Here is a 22090-nt window from a genome sequence, read left to right on the forward strand (position 1 = left end):
TTCTTACATCTATAAGGGCGCGATCGCGTTTAAAATATGATTTTTAGTTATCGTTCACCATTTTGTATCCATCTCAAAAAGTCAGCACATAAATACAAACTACCGCAAATTACTATTTGTCTATCATCACCATGGAGTTTGATATCTTTTAAATACTTAATAATGCTCTGAACATCATGCTCTTTGATTTCCACTACCAGATTGGAATAATTCTTGAAGGTGCGTCGAAGCAGGTTAGGGTCATAGCTTGAGACCCAAGGCATCTTATCAGGCGACAGGAACAGCGCAGGAATCAATGTGTCCTTTTCTTTAATTACAATATGCTTCAAAAGGTTCTCCACGTTTTTACCTTGAGTTATACCAATTACTAAAATGAGACCCTTTCCTTGACCTCTGTATTCTTGAAGGAACTTACCTAGTTCTTCTGCTGCACTTTCATTGTGTGCCCCATCTAATAGTACGTCAAATCCTAGAGTATCAATATGAACTGACTGAAGCCTTCCTGGCCAATTAGCCTTCGAAATACCAGACGTAATCGACTCTGGCAGGATCTTTGAGCGACCATCTTCCATTGTGTACTCGTTATAATCTTGTGCCATGACAATATCAATTATCTTTAGGGCAATGCTCAAATTTTGAAGTTGATAGTTTCCTTTAAGAGGGGAGTACCGTAGTAACATACTAGCTCTTAATGCGAATGCATCTCCAACTTCATCAGAGCCTACTAAAGTTAGCTCCGATCCATTCAAACGAGCTTGCTCTTCTATTACGGAAAGAGCCTCGGATTTATTAGTTCCATCTGCCACACAAGGTATTCCTTTTTTAATTATCCCTGCTTTCTGATACGCAATATCAGCAATTGACGTGCCCAAAAAGCTCTCATGATCAATACCAATCTTAGTTATGCCAGTCGCTATTACCCCTCCCATGATTCTTTGTTCACAAGGTTGAAGGACGTTCGTAGCATCAAGTCTACCACCGAGGCCTACTTCAATTATCGCTAACTCTACCTTCTCTTGTTCGAAAATCTTAAAAGCAGTCACGGTTAGTAGTTCAAAATCAGTACAATTTAGTTGCAATGTTAAATTCTGTTCATTAACTAATTGACTTATATGTGTGAATTTTGAAGTTGGATATGCCTTGTTATTTATGCATATACAATCATTATAGTATAACATGTGAGGAGATGTGAACCTTCCATTTCTTATATTTGATTGAGTTATTATTGAAGATAAATAGGCAACCGTAGACCCTTTACCATTTGTGCCAGCGATGTGAATAGACTTATAAGAGTAGTGTGGGTTTCCTAAGTGCTGGAGGAGCTTTGTTACTCTCGATAACCCTAGGTCAATTGGCATAGTTCATTTCCAAAAGAAGGACTGAATATATTTCTCAATCTCAGAGCAGAAAATATATTTAAATCCTAACGATAAGCTGCTCCACGTCCAAAAAAAAAAAGGAATGGATAAAGATAACGACACAGATTCAAGCTATATCAAAGAGAGAATAGATTCCTTGAATCTGATTGATGCAAAGGTAGCAACATTTTTAGATAATTTGTCGAAACTTTTCAAAACATACTGTGATCCTGACCACAACGACTCAACAAAATCAAAGGATAAATTTTCAGCGGAAGTTAAGGACATATATGGAACCATAAGTAACGTTGCAATTGAATTGAGGAAGGAAGTTAAACTTATGGATGATAATATCGGTGTCTATGATAGAAATAAGGATGGGGTGATGATTCTCCCAATAAAAGTCGACCAAAGGAATACGTCACTAGGAAAAGAAAAGCTTAAGGAGGAGTTACAGGAACTTTCAACACTTCTTGGTGATGAAACTTCTTATGCTGTTAAGCAAGAAGCCACTAGTCCTAAAGCAAACATACAATCAAATCGTTCACCTGACAAAGATAAGAGCAATATTGAAAACGATAACGACGTAGAAATGATTCCTTCAGATTAGGAGTCTAAAAATATATATTAGAATATACGATTCATAGATGAGCATCATAATTCTTCAAGATAGCCTTGTTGAATTAATCTTTCCACGTCCGACTTTCTGACGTAAAATTGGGAGTCCTTGATCAAATTAAAAACACCGTACTCTGTTTGTATTTCACCACCATCCTTTAAAACTCTAACATCAGTAAAGATGTTTTTAGGTGGTTCCAAATTGCCAGATAGATCTATATCAGAAAAATGAGTTTTATAATGCAAAAGAAGGTCTTGGTAATTCTTGAAATATTCCTGTTCTGCTGGATTCAAGTTTTCTAGTAACAATTGATACGTATAAATTCCAAATGCGTCAGGTTCTTTAATCAGCAGCTTATTTTTCTTCTCGTTATTAGGCTCTATAGGATCAATGTTTAGCCATGCAAATTCGTCAATTTTCTCGGCCCTTAGCCTTTCATATGCCAAAAGACACCTTTTATTCCGTCGCATCGATAAATGAGTTACAAATAATTGACACTGATTGATCTTCTGACTCTCTTCATTGTAATCACCTTCATTCTCTTGCATTTCCAGATAGTCTGCAAGGTATGATGCATCCACATTAAGATCTGCAATCTCCTTGAGAATATCTTTAACGAGATCGGACTGATAAGCAGGAACCTCGTTCAACCTTGAAGTACGTTTAGCATCACGGATTAACTTGTTTGCAAGATCTGCGTACATCTTATCCACCAAAGGATCAGAAACAAAAATATTAAAATAATATTGATATCGCGGTGATAATCGCGTCAGTACCGTTTTACATACATTCCAACCGAAGAGAGTAACTCTTATTTTATCACAAAGGGCTATATAAGCATCTATATGTCTACATAAGAGTAGTTCTACCCCCTATTTCATTACTGGCTGAACCGTCTGGCATGTTTCCATCCCTTTGGGAAACAAATTCTCCGTAAACTTTGTCTAATTTCTGCTTCTCTTTTACTGAAATGGACGGCTTTGTTTCTTTTAAACTCTCAAGAAAGTCAACTTGAGATATGATTATCTCCAGTGATGAACCCATCAAATGCAGATTCGATAAATTATTTGCGTCATCTTCATCTTTGAAAAGTTGTTCAATTTGGTGGAGGATTTTTATCTTTGCGGCGGACAGCAAGTGTGGGTTTTTTAATTTGTCAGAATTCACTTGAAAGAACTGATGACTACTCTTTTCTTTAGAGTTGGTACTTCCCTTAACTGCCATTTCTTCATCTCTGTTTAGCTTAGTATGTACTGCTTTCAAATAAGCGTTATAACCCAATCCCTGGATATCAGCACCACTAAAGCCCGCACTCCTATCTGCAATCGCTCTTAGATCCACGTCTTCTTGTAATTTCATTTTGGAAGTAACACATCTCAAGATATCAAGTCTATTCTCGAAATCTGGCATATCACAAATCACACTCTTATCTAATCGACCAGGGCGTAGCAAAGCAGAATCAATAAGATCTGGTCGACTCGTAGCTGCCAACACATAAACGCCATCCAATCCTTCTGCACCATCCATCTGCGTTAACATCTGATTGACAACTCTGTCAGTAACACCTGTAGAATCGTGTCCTCTCTTGGGGGCAATTGAGTCAAATTCATCAAAAAACAATATGCAAGGCTTTGCGGATTGAGCTCTTTCAAATAATTCTCTAACAGACTGCTCGGATGCACCTATATATTTGTTCAAAATCTCAGGGCCCTTGATGGAAATGAAGTTCAATCCACATTGACCAGCAACGGCACTAGCCAATAACGTCTTACCACATCCTGGATAGCCGTATAGCAATATTCCGGACCGTAACCGCAAAGGACAATTTGCAAAAACGGGTCCATATCTCGTCGGCCATTCCAAAGTTTCTAGCAATAAATTTTTGGCTTCCTTCAATCCTCCTATATCAGACCAATTAACAGAAGAACCTTGAAGTTTAACCCCTCGCAAATTAGAAGGCACAAAATCTTTAATTGCACTTTCAAAAGTGCTCTTATTGATAATAAGTTTTCCTTCCAGTTCTTCTTGATTAAATAAGGACTCATGATAAATTCTTTCACAAAGTGTTTTTAAATCATTAGGTAAATATCCCTCCGTTTCAGAAACAAGATCTAAGATATCAAAATTAATGGTCATCTTTAATCTATCTGTTAAAAAGCTCAGTATGATCTTGGATCTCATGTTCTTGTCAGGTGCTCTTAAATGGAAAATGTTTTCAATAACATGACTCTGAAAAAGTAACTTGTTTAAAGATTCCTTTGATTCAGACGAAACAAGGATAGATACATTACTGTTTTGTTGGTTGCTGATCTTTTGAATTTGCGCTACAAAAAACTCACTCATCTGTAACGTGTTCGAAGTATCACTATGTTCAGATTCAGCTGGCAATAACTTATCCAAATTGTCTAAAATAAGTAGAGAAGGCTTGTACCATGCACATTCTTGAAACCACTTTGTAAAATTACCAATCAGAGTGTTTAGGCCGTCATTCATTAGAGACTCGCATGATACATACTTCGTATGATATCCAAATTGCGATACCATTTTACCAAGTAATTTCAACACTATTGACTTACCACTCCCAGAATTCCCGTGAACAAGAGTTCCTGAGTTACTTGTAAGGAAAATCGACTCCTTTATGTCATCAAGAGTTTTCTCCAAGCCTATGGCTTCATCAGTCCCCATATCATCTAGAGTACGCTTTTCCAAGAAAGATGCAGACCGAAGTAACTCTTCACCTAACTCAACTCTAGGCATCCTCCTGTCTGCATCAAATGTAGTCCATGCATTTGTATCGCTATTTTTTTTAAACCTGATTAAGCCCCCATTAGGCAATATGTCTGCGATGCTTTCAATTTTCATATAATTCGTTACTGGAATATTTAAGAATCCCTCCTTCCCGACAAACAATTTTTTTATCAACTGCTTCTGTATTTCATCTTTTCTCTTTTTCTGATCAGTTGAGTTCAAATTTAATTGACCTGCTTTCCTGGTTTGAGTAATATAAGGGTGAATAATGACAGTACTTACCTTTCCTGTCATTCGTTTAACAGCTGGTTTCAAGACAATAATAGTACCCACAGAACCTTCGACATTCAAGCTTTGAGCTAACTTCAAAGACAAACCTACCATCTCAGTATGACAGCTCTTGTCGAAAACCAATCTTGCAATTACTTTGGCATTTTCTTTAATGGCAACAGAATTCGTTTCTTTTTCTTTTTCTTTTTCTCTGTCCTTCTCATCTGTTGGCTGCAGCTGCAAGGGTGCAGAATTTGTTCTACTATTTGGACCAGGAATCACCGATACTGCGACAAATTCTGAATCGAGAGAGCCCCGGACTTTTGGATTTGCATAAATTTCCAAGCCATGACGATTTGCTGATACTGGTAGTTTACTGAATAGTTCGTGAGGCAATGATATCCCTCTTTTCAAAACCGAGGGCATATTTGCGTAGTCTTCTGTAGTTGACTTGGCAGGTTTACCAATCTTCAGTGATCCGTTAGGTTTTTTGACTCGCACCTTTGGAGCTATTGCGATTTCACAATATGGAGAAATCTTGCAGTAGTCATGGGTTTTAGTACCAATATCAGTCACAATTAACTTAGCTGATGTACTTTGCGTCGGGTATACTACCAAAACCTGATTCAATGAGACACATCTCGTTTGCGACAAGAGTTTATCTTCTATCGCCTGCGCATGCAACTCAACGACCTCCCAGTCAGAGCTGGTGAGTGGTTCCAAATAAATTTGACTGGTCTCAAAATTCCTGATTTTTAAATTCAATGTGACAGCTTCATTATCTTGTAAAGAAAGGGATTGTGCAAATATCGAGTCTACCTCTAACGTACTAATTGTAGAAGATGACATACCAGACCATCCAGCATAGTACTTTTTGCCACTACTTTGCACTATTTCGAGTATAACATCTTGTATCTTAATATTTGCATTAAATAATAAGTTACTTAGGTTAGAAGGCAAATTAACCAAGTTTGACTTCAATGACCTATATTTTATGGTCACTTTATGGCCATCCATCTATATCACTCAGTGATTATTTTAATTATGTAGATGAACTTGTTTATTATTTCTACTCACCTCAGTATAAAGTGGAATAAATTAATTTCGAGAAACATCACCGACTTGAGCATTCATTTTGTGGGGCCGAGGTATATATCCAGCAAAAAAAAAAGGAAGTCTATGATCGTTAGAATTACTACTAAACAATTTGTCTATATACAAGTTAACCACTTTGATCGTCTACGTGTGGACGTCTTCACTCGAAAAATGTCACTTGTAGAAAACATTACACACAGTAGACGACAGAATGTAATGCAGAAATTTCAAAGCATTTCACAAGAGAGACTTTCAATTTTCAATGGTTGTTTTTTCACGAGAATATTTCAACTTCAGGTCCGTAGATGTCGGATGATTAATTCGTCAGACATATATAACTAACGATCTTGCTGGGTTCCGTCTGATCCATCCTTTGTTCTCTGCTTCATTATCTTATCCTGGTTCTTTTTCCTAGCTTGTTCCACAGTTTGGAAAGACTTTCGCCTGATGGATCTGCATTGTTCCCAGCCAACTACATTACCTAAAAAGAAACCACATATGCCCCAGTTCATTGCCCTGCTTGGATTCTTGTGTATCAAAAAAGTGACGACACCTAGAACACCCATTGCCTCGAAGCCTGTCATCATGGCTTCTCTGAAGCATGGCATGGTTGTGAATTTTTCAATCGTAAAATCGGAGAGCTGAAGTTGATAAAGAGCATCCATATACGTAGGCGAACGCTCTATTGACGAACCTGTGTCCTCAAATTTAGGCGGTAAGTCTTCCAAGAACTGTTGTTTCTTAGGCTCTTCTTTATATTCAGATACTGTTGTGACTTTCGAAGGGCTACTGCCGCCGAACCAGCCCATTTTGACAAAAGCTTGTTGTAGATGAGAGACGCCTCGAGTCAATGAATTTAGTAGTCCTATATCAGCGAAACTTTACGCACGTGATAAAATTATTCTTTTTTTCTAGAGAAATTTGGTAAATAGCGCAGCTAAGTTTCGATGGTAGGAAATTCGTCACGAGCACCGCTTAAACCAATGATTTATGAAATCTGAGTTGTTTTCAGCATAAAACACGATAATTTGAGCTGTCTGGTTAGCTAAGCCTTTTATTTTGATTTAAATGTCACGAGTCTCATCTTCTCTTCTTAAGTTAGGGCATCAGTGCATTAACGTAGCTTGTTGTTTCGTATCCCAAATTTACAAGTAATGTCCTGTATAATGTATTTGCATATTATTAGATAGTTTTTTGACCACCGATTTTAGCTGTATACTTAGCGAACCATTAGAGAGCCATGGATTTGCCAGATTTAGAGCTAGATCCTCAATTAAAGTATTGGGTGTTATTACCCATCTCAGTTGTTATGGTAATAATTGGGTTGTTAAGATCAAATATCACGACATTGCTTAAACCCGGACCCAAGCTTGAAGAGTATAAAATGGTTAGAGAAAAGTAAGTTACTATTCTTCAGGGGCATTGTCATTGAATCATATTACTAACTAATTTAGGCAATTCTTGAAGAGGGCTCATTGTTTTAGAGAGAATAATAGTGTTTTGAATTCTATCGAATTTCAGTCCAGACAGAAGTATTTTATTAGGAGTTTAGGCACTACAGAGTATCATGCTAAAGTGGAGGAACCAGACGCAAAGCCACTGAACCCGTTAACTGATGCTGGGACCAATGAAGCTCTAATGAATATGGCTAAAGGCAACTTAATGAATTTCATCCCACAAACGGTGATTATGGGCTGGGTGAACTACTTCTTCGCAGGATTTGTTATCATGAAGCTTCCATTTCCTCTCACCGATGGATTCAAAAGCATGCTTCAAAGCGGAGTTGCAACCCCAGATCTAAATGTGCGATATGTTTCTTCTATATCATGGTACTTTGTTAATCTTTTTGGCTTGAGACCAGTATATTCATTATTAGCTGGAGACAGTGCAGCTGAAAAAATAATCAACCAGCAACTGCAACAAGCTTTGCCCAACATAGGAGGTCCTGGGGAACCAAAAGCTGATAAGATATTTAAGTCAGAGGCAGAGAATATTCAAATCTTGACTCATCGTTCAATCTATGAAGGCATTGTCGACAGAGTGCTCGAGGCAAATTAAATATAAGCTATTTTTGTACTTTTATTTGTTAGGTGTTGTCACTTGCGCTCACTTAATATGAGTCACAAAATAATATTCTCTGAATTCTACATCTTGTTATATACGGCTGTCTACGGAGGAAAAAATAATGAGTTATTCATTTCAACCTATACAGCTCAGACTATTATGTCATACAGTACGATATCAAGCTACTTTAAAAAAATTCAAAACCTGCATATTAAGATGATGGGATATAGGTATTTATGTTTTTCGTCTGTCATCACTCTTACAAATCTTTTCCACATCTATTAAAGTTTGTTGTAAAGAAGGTTGATAAAAAATTTTCCTGTAGTTCAAGATGGCTCCCGCAACTGTTGTCTGTATAGGAATGGCTGGATCTGGAAAGACTACGTTTGTACAGAGATTAAATTCACATCTTCATTCAAAGAAAACTCCACCTTATTTAATCAATTTAGATCCTGCTGTACTCAAAGTACCTTACGGAGCTAATATCGATATAAGGGATTCTGTTAAATATAAAAAGGTTATGCAAGAATATAATCTTGGTCCGAATGGGGCAATCGTGACATCTTTAAACTTATTTTCAACGAAAATTGATCAGGTCATAAAGCTAGTTGAAAAGAGATCGGATAAAGTTCAACATGTCATCATCGATACACCTGGGCAAATAGAATGTTTCGTCTGGTCAGCAAGTGGTGCTATAATAAATGAAGCGTTTGCTTCAACATTTCCAACAGTTATTGCTTATATAGTTGATACACCCAGGAACACTTCTCCAACTACGTTCATGTCGAATATGTTATATGCATGTTCTATTTTGTATAAAACTAAGCTACCGATGATTGTTGTGTTTAACAAGACAGACGTGACTAAGGCCGATTTTGCGAAAGAATGGATGCAAGACTTCGAAGCATTTCAAAATGCGTTAAAGAATGATCAAGAATTGAGTGGCGATGGTGGCTCTTCTGGTTACATGAGCTCTTTGGTCAATTCAATGTCGCTTATGCTTGAGGAGCTCTATTCTCAATTGGATGTGGTTGGTGTAAGCTCTTATAATGGAGAAGGTTTCGATGATTTATTGGATTCAATTGACAATAAAGTTGAGGAATACAACACATATTACAAAAGTGAAAGAGATAGAATATTGAAGGATAAAGAGGAACAAGAAAAGAGCCGCAAAGTTAAGTCTTTGGATAGGTTAATGAATGATTTGGATATGAACGATCGGAATAAAAAGACGGGAGGTGATTCAGAGGTCTTGTCCGACTTTGAAAATGATAATGAGAGCGATGATTACGAAGGCGAGGTATTGAGAGATGAAGATGAACCAGAAAGAGAGTATACATTTCCTGAGAACAGGGATTCAGAGGTGAATAGCAGGACTGACGCAGAATTACAAGCACGATATCAAGCTGCGTTTAATTCTACAGCGAAATCTGCATCTTCAGATACGGCGGAAAGAATTGCTAATTATATTAAGCGATAGAATTTCTTCAAGCCTATGATTCTATATTAAATTTCTATTTCAAATTTGATAATATGCTGTCAATATTGTAAGGACTTTGGGAGAATTCTTTCTTGAAAATCAAATGGGGTTTAAATTTGGCCAAATGTAAAATAGTCTTACCGAACTCAGAATTACACCAAGCAAACCATGATCTTGTATAATCATATAACCTTGAATTGACGTGAATACTTTCGTGCATTAGTCCAAATCCCGCTGTAGAATCCATGATTAATTTCAAATTTTTCATAATCTCATTATCATCATCCGTAGTTCTGATTTGAATAAGTAAAGACATCGGCCAAGCATTATAAATACCAACATGAGGTCCACCAATACCTTCAAAATATTTTCCAACCAAATAGTAAGGATTTCCAGATTTTGAAAGAATCATTTTTCTAGTATTTTGATATACTTCATCGTTGACGCTCAAATACCCTAAGTCGGGGATTGAAAGCAAAGACGGCACGTTCGCATCATCCATGAATAAAACACTTCCATATCCATCAACTTCGTAGGCATATACTTTTCCATATACGGGATGTTGCACGATCCCATATTTTTCAATTCCCATAGATATGTTCTCTATGAAGGTATCCACAACCTCGAACATTGAGTTAGCAGAATTTGACTTAACATGTTTATGATTTAAGTAAAATGAGCGAGCTTTCTTAAGTTCAACTAACATATGAATGTTAGCAGGGATGAAAAACTGTAAAATCGTGGCATCATCACTAGGTCTGAAAGCGCTACGTATTAAACCAGTCCCAAAGTTCACTGGATTCCCAACTCCAGCTAACGGTAGGGTCTCGGATCCTATGTTTGTTTGCCTCTGAAAGGAATAATAATACGACAATGCTTGTCCTGTTTTATCATCGAAAGACGGCTGCGATTCCCGTTTTAGTACGATAAGAAGTTTTTCGAAAGCCCTCAACCAGCTGCTTGTTATAAAAGATGCATCCCCTTCTGAATGATCGAAATACTCGTTTGAAAGGGTCAAAAATGAAGCCAAAGAATCAAGTTCGTACTTACATTCGAAAACACTCTTCCAATCTGGCCTTGGGTAAACATTGTCAATAGCGGAGTTCCCTTTTTTTACATGCGACCCTCTTGGAGGATGGAAAGCATTACAATATGGAGAATTTATAACATACTTCGCTTGAGTGTTTATTGCGCCTCTTATCAATGTCTTCAAAGAATTATCATGCTTGATGAAAGGCTGGTATACGGACAATTGTCTAGCTGCATCCCTTAACCATTCAGCATGAATGTCACCTGTTACAACAAATGACTGTGGTTCTTCAGAGTCTGAATTTTGGTGCCATAGGATGGTGGTATCCAATGTATTAGGCAAACAATTTTCAATCAACCTTCCCATATCTGGGTCCTGGACTTTATCTTTCAAGTCTGTTATAACCTTCTCCACAGCATTTGATACAAACGTTCGACATTTAGGAACTGGTCGCATATATGGAAAGTTATGCTGTCCCGTAGAAAAGGGAGCATGTTTATGCTTGGAGTATTCAGTATAATCTGGGCATTTCATAGTCTGTTCATCCAATTCTCGGAGAAACTTTTCATCTATTGTGTCCTTCACCAAGTCGTGACTTTCAGAATTCTGTATGTGTTTAGCGAGAGACTCTTTTCCACTCGTTTTGAATTGAAGAAACCTATTTGTATCTAAGATGTCAGATTTAAGTGTGGTTTCAGATCCAGAAGTCAACGATTTTGTAATTAAATAAAGCCCTCCGATAAATGTAACGGCCAAGCATAGTCTCAAGATCCTCACTATCTTACTGTGTACATGTAACATGAATCCTCTATCGATGGGAATGGGTGTTATATAGAGAAGAAAACGAACACACACACATAATTTCAACAAAGCCTTTATTTTTGCGATATCTATTTTACAGTGTGCATATCTAATCAGGTGGTAAATGCCAGCAGTTCGAGCTTTTAAGACTATGAGAGTAAATATATACAATTTTTACGGAAATCTTGCTCCACTCTAGTGAGACCAAGTCCACCTAAGCTCTTCATTAAATGATCAATATTACCACGAGAACCATTATGCCTCTTAGCTGCATGCTGTAAAAGGCTCTCATAATCCAGAACCGCTTCATGTTTAATCAAGCTTGATTTCAAATAATCATTGATCAAATCATTTTCAAGGGATATTCTTGCGCCTAAAACCTCAAAATCGGATTTCTCTATCAATTTCAATAGACTTGAGTGGTCTTGGTGTAGAACTGGGTCTTCAATAGTTAAAATATAATACTGATTGTAAACCATATCAAAGGGAAAAACTTCTTCAATATTTGAATTCTCCAATTTCTTACGTATCGACAGTAAACTATATTGTTTCCCGAAGTTGTCGCTTAAAGAAAATGGGTCTATGATTTTCTTGCCAGTTTTCGTGTCTATGATATCCAAAATTTTACTGGAGAATAATTTATCTGAAAGCTGATCTACTCTTTGGTCTATTTCGTTCCAATCAACTTCAGATAATACACTTTTGAAACTGTCACCAAAATTATTACTGAAAGAGTCGAAGCTTTTCAATGCCATGGTGAAGATGTCTATAGTCGCTAAATCAGTCAAGTGGTAGTTCCTTTTGGCACTCTCACCTTTTAATTCTCTACCTAGCTTATTTCCAAGTTTTATTATTTCGCTGTTTATATCGATCAATGGCTTGTTGATTTGATATAAAGATGTCTCTGAGAATAATTTGTGCCTCTGCGATAATATTAGAAATACTGGTGTATTCTTCAATAATTTCAAGTACCACTTGAATGAATGTCGTTGACTCTTTGTCTGAGGTAAACTTTTGTACGGATTTAAATATGATGCAAATGATGAAAGGATCTGGGCCTCGTGATTAGTGAAGTTCTTCACTGTTGAACCGTATTCAGAATATATAGGCATTTCTTCATAATCCTTCGGAAGGTTGAACAACTCGTCAGTTGATAGATTTTCTAGTTCACCTAAATCTAGTCCTCCGTCAACTATTGGCCCAACAAGTTTTCTCATCAAGGGTGGGAAATTAGGACAATGTATTGTATTTTGTCGAAGTAATTTATAAGTCTGAAATCTTCTAAATTCATCAGATGTATGGTAAAAATAATTCCTCACAACTTCACTTCGGCTACCAGCCACTTTTTGCGAAGCAAGAACGTATATCCTTAAAAATTTCCTTATGGTCAGCGGAATCCTATTGACCGTATGACTAGACATCTGCTTCTCATTAGTATTTAATGTGTATTTCTCTTTACCTTAATCATCAACGATCAGTTGCATTGGTAGACTTTATTTTAAGCTTCCAGAGCATATATGCACACTCGAGATGGATATCAGTAAAGTTTAAAACCAATAATTCTAAAAAGAAGTTAACCGTTAATAGTTGGCTGAGATGATATCCAGATGCATATTCAATTGCTCTAGGAGGATTGTTTTATATAATTCGATTACCTCATATTCTCACAAGAGACTTGGATTATTGAGCACACCGAATAAGGGCTATAGATCCAACGCATCCGACAGTAGGAGTGTCGCTAAGGCTAAGATCGACGATCCTCAGCTAATGATAGCATTTACTTGCAAGAAATGTAACACAAGATCATCACATACGTTCTCAAAGCAAGCATACCAAAAGGGGACTGTGGCAATACAATGCCCAGGGTGCAAAAATCGTCATCTTATAGCGGATAATCTCAACATATTTAAAGATAAAAAGGTAAATTTAGAAGATATTCTTAGAGCAAAAGGCGAATCTATATCAAAGGACGCCAACGACCTTGTCTTTGAAGACATACCTGATAGTCTTAAAAAGACTATAGGTCACCATGCCAAGGATGCACCTGCTGAGTACAGAAAGGAAACAGAAAACGGGGATATTAGAGGGTTAAACGAACCGAAAAAACCAAAAGGGGAAGAGAGATGAACATTTTCAATCGTGCCATCCTAAGTCATACTTAATTCTATCCGATTTCAGTTTATATATTTAGTAAACTTTAGTCATTGATGTAATTTGTGTAAATTTGTAGACATATCATTTCTTCTCTCGAAATTCTGAAAAAAAAAAAACTTAGTCTAGTTCTATCATTAATAAAAGATGATTACCAGCATAATTAGGAGGCCAAGAGTTTCTAGCGTTGCACTTAGGACTGCGAAGTATAGTGTTGCAAAATTTCACACTCCTTCCCCACTCAATAATAAGAATGATCTTCTTTTAAAATATCAAGACAAGCTTCAAGAGAAGGCAAGATCATTAGGAGCAAAAAACGTAGATGAATTAAGAGATATACTTAAAGATGACATTAAAAAGACGAAAGAAAGCTTCAACAAAGTTGATCCTCTTGAAGCTTTAAATGAATATGAGAGGAAGCAGTCTGAAGAGTCACGGCAATCAAAGACTATAAAAGTTAGGTCTCCAATCTCTCAGGAATCCGAACCCTTACCTTACAAAACTCTTGATTCATTCATCGATACAGACAAGATCAGAGAACTACCAGCAACTGAAATAGAAATGATTTGGAAGGCAAGGTTTCAACATAAGGATCGCTCCCTTTTTGCTACCTTGAAAAGTTTACAATTTGCTTCGATGTATGCTAATGCATTTAAAAATCCTCAATTTATATTACCTTTACCAAAAAATGATGGTGAATATGAAATGCAATTTGTTCAATGGTCTTTCGTTGGACCAAATACTTGCCATTGTATGTTAACCACGGTTGCAGAATACAAACTTCACAAAGAGTATGCCAAACCACACACCACTCTCATGTTCCATCAGGAATTAGCTACAACAAAAGATATAGTTTTGATGAACGGAGTTATAGATAAAGATGCAGCTCTTAGGATTGACGAGGCTGAATTATTGGTCTTGAATATTCAAAGGTTTTATGGAGCCATGAATAACGATGAAGGATCTGAAACGAGACAGGCACTTCTCGAAAATTTTTCAAAGGGAAGCGAAGATTTCTCTTTAGATGCTTTGATAAAAGTGGCCGAAACATTTAATTGATTTTAAAATAATTACGTACCCTTCATAGTCATAATACTATCCAATAAACTTTCTTGACCTCCTTTTTTATTTTTTTTTGTATTGTTCATTCTTGGTTCTTTTTTGCTCCTTGGTTTCTTTGGCTCCAGCTTCTTCGATTCCAGCTTCTTCGACTCCAGCTTCTTCGACTCTAGCTTCTTTTTATGTCCTTTAGTACGGCCATGATCGTGTTCATTATCAGATATAATCTCTAATGAATCCAGATCACTTATTACATCTTCGTTTCTTTTGGGAGGAGGCAGCAAGTGGCCCGAGTTTCGAAGATTTCTAGAAGTACTTTGAATCTCAGTATTTGCTTCGTTAGTCCAGTCTTTATCGTTATTGTCGGAGTCGCTATTTTCTACAACTAGCTCGCTGATAGGTGCCTTGCGCTTTTTAGTTATGTCGCGTGGTGCCAGAGTCTGTAAAGGATCGTTATCTTTCACATTGTTTTCTTGTTTCACTTGAGTTAGAATTTGTTTAAAAGCATTCTTCGCATTGTGATCACTCAGCTCAAGAATATCTCTATCACCAATATCAAGTTCCAAAAGCATTCTTGTTTCCTTTTCTATTTCATTCTTTATGTAGTGATCCAATATATGTTTGTCATCGTTGTCTACAAATTTTTCAACAGCATGCATAATACCCTGTTCCGGGATTAATGTGAGACTCGTCTGGCTAAGGAACTCTTTAATCAAATCCTGTAAAATCTGGTCGGAATCTTTTCTTTGATCTCCAACGATGTCTGTATCATGAAACCTAGAGGGTTCGAGGTGAAGCGTTTTCTCGCGACCCCTTCTTAAGTAGAACTGGACAACATCATTGACATTTGCGATTTTATTGACAAACCTATTTGAAAATCTAGTTGCGTTCTCTAATTCGTATCCTCCAGAATATTCAACTCTCAACCTGATTAAAGGAAGTGGTGGTTTCAAAGAAATATTCATAGATTCTTGAAAGTTTTTAGCCGACTTGTGCACTAAATCTTCAACCTTGTTTGCAAGATATTCTGTTACGTCTGCTTTTGAAGCCTCTCCAGGAAAAAACCCTGTCTTCAGTAAAGACACCTCTTCCATTAAGAACGGCCGCACACTTTTTAACCTTATAGGCTCCATGGAATAGCTAAGATTTTGTATTCGCAATATGAATACATGTTTATCCGCAACTTCGCCTTCACTCAAGGATGTAGCAATGGAAGATCCCGCTTGCAATACATCAAATCCTGTCTCTGGGTTAAAAACTGGATGAGGAATGCATTCATGTTCGTGACCCCATAAAATAAGATTTAAAAACTGTGGTAAGAACAGTTCCGGAATGTGTGAAGTTCTCGAATGCTCAGCGTGGTTTTGGTGAAAGCATAACATATTAAACCATTTATCGGTATCAATATTAGGGCGAAGAAATTTCACCAAGCCGTCACGAAAGATCCTATGAAGCCTTTCATCCCTCACATTATCCATTCCATAAAGAGCAAATCGTGTAGTTCCTTTTTGAAACAACAAAGGTGAAACTGTTATATCTTCATTATTCTCTATTCTACCAAAATGATTGATAAGACCTGACATGGATAATATGTCTAAAGGCAGAAGAAAGCCTTCACCAGTGGCATCGTCATGGTTTCCACTAATAGCAAAGACTGGAATTGAGACATTTATATTAGGGTCCTCATAGTTTACGGTGTCCAATGTATTGCTCAATCCTATCTTGGGATCACTTAGCATCTCCAACTCGCATGGGCGTTCTCCTAAACAATTGAGACGCAAGGATTTGATCACTTCAAATAAAGACTTTTTGGAAGGTTTATTAATATGAAATAAGTCCCCACCTTGAATAATCATGTCTACATCTCTTTCCTTTGCAATTTCTGTAATCTCGTGAAACGTCTTCCAAGAATCATCTCCTATGATAGGATCATTCTCTTTATAGCCGACATGATTATCAGTAGTCAATAGTATGCTTATAGTATTGGGACCATCCTTAATATCTGATATTGGAGGCATTATTATGTTATTGTTGGCCAGTGATCTTATTAAGGTGTTTCATATTCCTTAGAGCACACCCTCAATCTGATATCAAAAACCATTAAAAAAAAAATTTAGTTGTAAATAAAAATTACTCCCAACGGTTTTCGTGATTAAATTAAATAGTAGATCAGCCTAGGTCGGACTATCATGAAGGATGAGAATTCGTTGCTGTCAGCTCTCGAGATACGACAGCAGGATGAATTGAACAGTTTGAAATCCATTTATGGCGATATTATGAAAGATATCACGTCGGACAAGCTTATTTGGAACAAGAAACCGAGCCCTCATTTTCAAGTTTTTTTGGAATCATCAGAGAATCCTGAAAAGCCAACACTTTCACTAACGCTTGATATTGAATTTACGCCAACATACCCAGTATCGCCGCCAATTGTCAAGATTTTAAAACCAAAGAATATTTTAAAGGCAAATCTTACGTCTTTGAAACAAAAGATTCAACACTTAATTAAAGAGTATCCAGAGGAAGAGGTCTCATTTACCATCATTTCGGAGCTCAAAGTCTTATTAGACGAATATCAGCATGCCATGGAAAAGACCATGTCTTTAGAACAAGAACGTGAATTACGATTAAGAACGGAGAGGCTCCAATTAGAAAAGGAGGACGCGAAAAAGCAACAGGAGCAAGAGGATGCAAAGAAGGAAGAGAATCAAAAACTAAACCAACAAATAATCAAAATACAAGGTGAATACTATAATGAAATGTCGGATGAATCGGATGAAAATGAAGACGACTTACGACTAGTACCAACAGACACGGAGAAGTATTTCACTTTTGAAAACACGATGGTAGGACAGATTCCAGGTTCTAAGCAAAAGTTTAGGTTCCGATCTGTGTTGGGTTTTGCTCCTGTCAAGTATGGTGATTTACTATCACGTCTTGGAGATCAGTATATTGTGAGACCCTATCTTGCAACTGGAGTTACTCCTGGATTTGATAAAAAAGGTAATGAATTGAGCTATGTATTTACAGAGATCAGTTTTAATAACTCCTTCTGGATGACAGATTCAGGAAAGAGTGAAATTCAAGACCTTGAAAGAGAATTGCAGTTAGCTTTGAATATTACTAACGACAATATATCAAAGCTTGTTGGATTTCAAATTGACAAAATGAAAGAATCTGGATGGAAGCTCCGTCTTCTCTCGGAAAACTTCCCTAGAGCTGTATCCCTTCTGTATGTTCTATCAAAAGTTAACTTCGTTAATTGGGCTATAGCGAGGGTTTGGTTTATTCAATTACTATCGGGAATTGAGTATCTTCATAACTCTGGATTTATTCATAAGATTATTTGCCCTTTAACTGTATATGTGCACCCAATTGACAATTATATTTATAAAAAAGACATCACTTTGTTTGATGATGAACTCTTTGATGATGATGAAGCTAAAGATATGAAATTTACACAATTGAAACTAATATACCCTTCCTTCGGTTTCAAAATATTACAATTTTTTAATTTACATCCTAATGACAATGTATCTTTAAATATAGAAAGCTTGATAGAAACGTTAATACCTTTTAATTGGCAGTCACCAGAATCGAAGAAAGGAAATATACAACCAAAATCAGATATTTGGGATTTAGGAGTCTTATTCACTAGAATAATGCTAGGAAATGATGTTGTGACTACAAAGTACAAAACACCTGATGAACTATTCCACAAATTTTCTGCTGAAGACTTTCAAGGTGCAGAAAGTTACAGTAAATTAGTGTTTGACATGCTTTCAAAGTTGTTGCAAGTCAGGCTCACCAAGAGACCCAGCCCGCTAGAACTAAATGCTGCTGGGTTTTTACGTGATGGTCCCACTTCAATTCCGAAACACTCGGAGTCTAAATTCTTATCTTCAGCGTCTCTCAGGAAACTTGAAGAACTCATGTCTAAAGATGCAAAAGACAAAAGCACTCCAGCTTCGGCTATGATTACTACAAACACTGCCATTCCAGCTTCTACGGCTTCAAAACGAAGAAGAAGTTATAGTCAACAAATGAGCATGAATAGAACCGAATCGCTTACACAAGAATTCAATTCTAATAATAAAAGGATAGGTAGATATGAAAGGGATTTTGAAGAAATTGGCAGGTTAGGAAAAGGTGGCTTTGGAGAAGTTGTAAAGGCACGTAATAGGATGGAAGGTACGTTTTATGCAATCAAAAAGATTAGACATAGAGCATACAAACTAGACTCGTTACTAAGTGAAGTGCTTTCTTTAGCAAGGCTAAACCATCAATACATAGTTCGCTACTACGGAACATGGGTGGAAGAGGTTGGGAACGATGACAATGGAGTAGTAGATTCAGACGTTAACTCTAGCTCGGAAGATGAATTCGATGGACCTTTAAACACTAAGACGTCTTCTTATTTACAGAGTCATGATAATTCCTATCAGATAGACTATATATCAAATTCCTTTGACCCACATATTGAATTCTCTGATTCATCGATTGAAGAAGAATTCGACGAAAGGATTGTGTTTGCAAACGATAGTGATGAAAGTGACAACAATACCACCGGCCACTCTAGCGTCGACACTACACCTACAACGCACAACACTTTGTCTTCAGCGCCAGGGAGTAGAGTACCTCATAACAGGCTTCAGCAGAAATCCATATTATATATACAAATGGAATTTTGTGAGAATAATACTTTACAAAATTTAATTGAACAAGGTCTACCAAGTAACCATAACGAATACTGGAGGTTATTTCGCCAGTTGTTGGAGGCAGTCTCTTATATACATCGTGAGGGATTTATTCATAGAGATCTTAAGCCCACAAACGTTTTTATCGATAAATCTAACAACATCAAAGTGGGTGACTTTGGATTGGCCAGGAATTCCCAGTTTTCGTCGGTGCTACTGAACAACAATCAAGTATCGTCAAAGAACAACGAAGATCTCTCTACTGTTGTAGGAACTGTGTTTTACACAGCCAAAGAGGTAGCATCAGGTCATTATAACGAAAAAGTTGATATGTATTCATTGGGAATCATTTTTTTTGAGATGTGCTTCCCTCTTGCAACAGGAATGGAGCGTGCCCAGATATTAAATAATTTACGTTTAGTTACTGTTGATTTTCCACACAATTTCTTGAGCCATAAATTCAAAACCGAACGTAAAATCATAAGATCTTTGCTAGATCATGAACCGAAGAAGCGGCCTGGTGCTACTGAGCTTTTGCAAAGTGGTTGGCTCCCTGTGGAACACCAAGATCAGGTAATAAAAGAAGCGTTAAAGTCCTTGGCGGATCCTGCATCACCTTGGCAACAACAAGTCCGAGAGACATTGTTCAATCAACCTTATCTGTTGGCTGAAGATTTACTTTTTGACAATTTTAGCAAGAATACTAGCAGTATGCAACTCAATTATGATGTTCCTGATTATTTGTTATTTACAACCTTAATTGAGAAATTGTTTAGGATTTTCAAAAACCATGGGGCGATCCAAGATTTAAACTCGAATACAATTTTACCAAAATCTCCATTTCAATCCCGTGAGCTTGTTTACGAGTTCTTGGACAGAAGCGGAAGGGTTTTAACATTGCCATACGATTTGACTTTACCCAATGCGAGAGTTTTGAGTAGATCGAAAGTAGGCATACCTAAAATCTATAAACATGAGTTTGTTTACAGACCTAGCTTGAGGGGTAGCGGTCTTCCTGATAAATACAGTGCAGTAAACTTCGATATCACCACCCATGATTCTGCTTGCAGACCAGAAAATGATGCTGAGTGTCTAAAAATCATCGATGAAATCTTGCAACTTTTTCCTTGCTTCAAAATCAAAAATTCTCAAGCATTAATTGTAGTGAATCATTTTGATATATTAAGCTCTGTGATTGAGTTTGCATTCGGTAATATTGGAATAGATCAAAAACAAATGCACGAAATTTCTGGGGTATTATCGCAGATTGGAATTGATAAAAGTGCTGATGAAGTGAAGAACTATCTCAGGGAAAATTTTAAGGTCCCTCACACGGTGGTTAAAGATCTAGTTGACGAGTTTAACTTTACTATGGAACTCCCAAAAGTCAAAAGTAAATTGCAAAAACTTATGGTAGATTCCCCTTTATTGTTACGAGTTGAGAGAGCCCTTGCATACCTCGAATGCATCTTGACTACTTCTCAAAAATTAGGAATAAAGTCTCCGGTGCTTTTCAATCCGTTGAGCAATTATAACAATAAATACTATAAACATGGAATAATGTTCCAAGCCGTTTTTCGTGTTGACAGGGTTCGCAAATTCACTCGCGTGATAACAGGTGGGAGATATGATAATCTAATATCATCGTTTGTAAATGAAGATATTTCAAAATCTTATACCCCATGTGCTGTTGGTTTCTCTTTGACCGCTACATTTTTGTTTTTGTTAATGAAAAATCTAATATCGAGGAAAATGACATGTAGCGAGAGACAGCTTTGGAGAGGACTGCGTTGTGACGTCTTAATAACGAGTCTTAATGGCACTTATATTAAGCAATCGGGTTTTGAAATAGCTAGGCGATTATGGTCTCAAAACATTAGTTGCGATGTAGAGACAGTTTTAACACAAGAAGAGATACTGGAAAGGTCTATAAAAGAAGGAGCAAATTGGATTATTGTCATAAAGCAGCCAATATCATATCAAAAAAGAAAATCGAAGAAATCTGGTAGCTCATTTAAACCCCTTAAAATTAAAAATGTTTCACATAACAAGGATATCGATGTGGAGTATGATGAATTAATCCCATTTTTGATTTCAGAGATTGAAGAACGAAATCAGGAACTTGATGAGAACCATCAATCTGTAAATGATGAAGAGTCATCTAAAGATGATTACCTAGAATCAGAAGAGCAGACTTCTGCTGGCTATGATGTTACTTTATTTACAGCGGATATTGACCAAAAGATTACCTTGGTAGCAAATGATGCACCTCGAGGTAGGAAAAACAACAAAAGGGAGAAATGGGAGGTTGAGAATGACTCAAAGCTTGCGTCTGCCCTGTTCATAAAGAAGTTGGCAACATCCCCTGTTTTAGTGGTCGATGCCAGAGATGAGGTATTGGATATGATTGCTATAACCTCAATTCATCAGCCTGAAGATTGGATGAGGAAGATAATATACGCCTCAAATAACTTGCCAAAAAGCTTTGCCCAAAATATTCATAACTCATTAGTTAAAGAGTCTTTAAAGGGTCATGAATGGGCTGTTTTACATTCACCAAAGAGCAATAAAACAACAGTGGTTGATTTGCAAAGGTGATTTAATTACTTTAATGATTAATGATAACGTATATATAGAACTGTGTAGTACTAACATATTCGAAAAGAAGTATTAAATACGTTTTCTCTTCTTGAATTGAATGTGGTGTATCTATTTAAT

General features: G+C 36.8%; 13 protein-coding genes across 13 annotated transcripts; 6 read left to right on the top strand and 7 right to left on the bottom strand.

The window, feature by feature from the left end:
* Positions 1-47: 47 nt before the first annotated feature.
* Positions 48-1358, bottom strand: PRCAT00001795001 (dihydrofolate synthase; the record flags this gene model as incomplete). The annotated part of the gene is made up of 1 exon (XM_062951612.1): positions 48-1358. The coding sequence occupies one exon, from the start codon at positions 1356-1358 to the stop codon at positions 48-50; it is 1311 nt and encodes a 436-aa protein (XP_062808597.1).
* Positions 1359-1461: 103 nt separating this feature from the next.
* MED11 (Med11p) lies at positions 1462-1968 on the top strand (the record flags this gene model as incomplete). The annotated part of the gene is made up of 1 exon (XM_062951613.1): positions 1462-1968. The coding sequence occupies one exon, from the start codon at positions 1462-1464 to the stop codon at positions 1966-1968; it is 507 nt and encodes a 168-aa protein (XP_062808598.1).
* Positions 1969-2012: 44 nt separating this feature from the next.
* On the bottom strand, positions 2013-2681 carry PSF1 (DNA replication protein; the record flags this gene model as incomplete). The annotated part of the gene is made up of 1 exon (XM_062951614.1): positions 2013-2681. One exon carries the CDS (start codon positions 2679-2681, stop codon positions 2013-2015), a length of 669 nt encoding a protein of 222 aa, XP_062808599.1.
* A 145-nt stretch (positions 2682-2826) lies between these two features.
* PEX1 (AAA family ATPase peroxin 1) lies at positions 2827-6012 on the bottom strand (the record flags this gene model as incomplete). Its single annotated transcript, XM_062951615.1, has 1 exon — positions 2827-6012. The coding sequence occupies one exon, from the start codon at positions 6010-6012 to the stop codon at positions 2827-2829; it is 3186 nt and encodes a 1061-aa protein (XP_062808600.1).
* A 416-nt stretch (positions 6013-6428) lies between these two features.
* PRCAT00001799001 (uncharacterized protein) lies at positions 6429-6899 on the bottom strand (the record flags this gene model as incomplete). The annotated part of the gene is made up of 1 exon (XM_062951616.1): positions 6429-6899. The coding sequence occupies one exon, from the start codon at positions 6897-6899 to the stop codon at positions 6429-6431; it is 471 nt and encodes a 156-aa protein (XP_062808601.1).
* A 431-nt stretch (positions 6900-7330) lies between these two features.
* PRCAT00001800001 (uncharacterized protein) lies at positions 7331-8148 on the top strand (the record flags this gene model as incomplete). Its single annotated transcript, XM_062951617.1, has 2 exons — positions 7331-7488; positions 7545-8148. 2 exons carry the CDS (start codon positions 7331-7333, stop codon positions 8146-8148), a joined length of 762 nt encoding a protein of 253 aa, XP_062808602.1.
* Positions 8149-8485: 337 nt separating this feature from the next.
* Positions 8486-9634, top strand: PRCAT00001801001 (GTPase; the record flags this gene model as incomplete). The annotated part of the gene is made up of 1 exon (XM_062951618.1): positions 8486-9634. One exon carries the CDS (start codon positions 8486-8488, stop codon positions 9632-9634), a length of 1149 nt encoding a protein of 382 aa, XP_062808603.1.
* A 34-nt stretch (positions 9635-9668) lies between these two features.
* PRCAT00001802001 (uncharacterized protein) lies at positions 9669-11465 on the bottom strand (the record flags this gene model as incomplete). The annotated part of the gene is made up of 1 exon (XM_062951619.1): positions 9669-11465. One exon carries the CDS (start codon positions 11463-11465, stop codon positions 9669-9671), a length of 1797 nt encoding a protein of 598 aa, XP_062808604.1.
* A 149-nt stretch (positions 11466-11614) lies between these two features.
* Positions 11615-12886, bottom strand: PRCAT00001803001 (uncharacterized protein; the record flags this gene model as incomplete). Its single annotated transcript, XM_062951620.1, has 1 exon — positions 11615-12886. The coding sequence occupies one exon, from the start codon at positions 12884-12886 to the stop codon at positions 11615-11617; it is 1272 nt and encodes a 423-aa protein (XP_062808605.1).
* A 175-nt stretch (positions 12887-13061) lies between these two features.
* Positions 13062-13592, top strand: PRCAT00001804001 (uncharacterized protein; the record flags this gene model as incomplete). Its single annotated transcript, XM_062951622.1, has 1 exon — positions 13062-13592. One exon carries the CDS (start codon positions 13062-13064, stop codon positions 13590-13592), a length of 531 nt encoding a protein of 176 aa, XP_062808606.1.
* A 171-nt stretch (positions 13593-13763) lies between these two features.
* Positions 13764-14675, top strand: PRCAT00001805001 (uncharacterized protein; the record flags this gene model as incomplete). The annotated part of the gene is made up of 1 exon (XM_062951623.1): positions 13764-14675. The coding sequence occupies one exon, from the start codon at positions 13764-13766 to the stop codon at positions 14673-14675; it is 912 nt and encodes a 303-aa protein (XP_062808607.1).
* Positions 14676-14686: 11 nt separating this feature from the next.
* MRE11 (MRX complex nuclease subunit) lies at positions 14687-16693 on the bottom strand (the record flags this gene model as incomplete). Its single annotated transcript, XM_062951624.1, has 1 exon — positions 14687-16693. The coding sequence occupies one exon, from the start codon at positions 16691-16693 to the stop codon at positions 14687-14689; it is 2007 nt and encodes a 668-aa protein (XP_062808608.1).
* Positions 16694-16864: 171 nt separating this feature from the next.
* GCN2 (serine/threonine-protein kinase) lies at positions 16865-21970 on the top strand (the record flags this gene model as incomplete). Its single annotated transcript, XM_062951625.1, has 1 exon — positions 16865-21970. The coding sequence occupies one exon, from the start codon at positions 16865-16867 to the stop codon at positions 21968-21970; it is 5106 nt and encodes a 1701-aa protein (XP_062808609.1).
* Between the last annotated feature and the right edge of the window lie 120 nt (positions 21971-22090).

Source organism: Priceomyces carsonii, assembly GCF_900007245.1.
Source record: "Priceomyces carsonii strain CBS4050 genome assembly, scaffold: Debaryomyces_carsonii_scaffold_2, whole genome shotgun sequence".
Classification (NCBI taxonomy): Eukaryota; Fungi; Ascomycota; class Pichiomycetes; order Serinales; family Debaryomycetaceae; genus Priceomyces; species Priceomyces carsonii.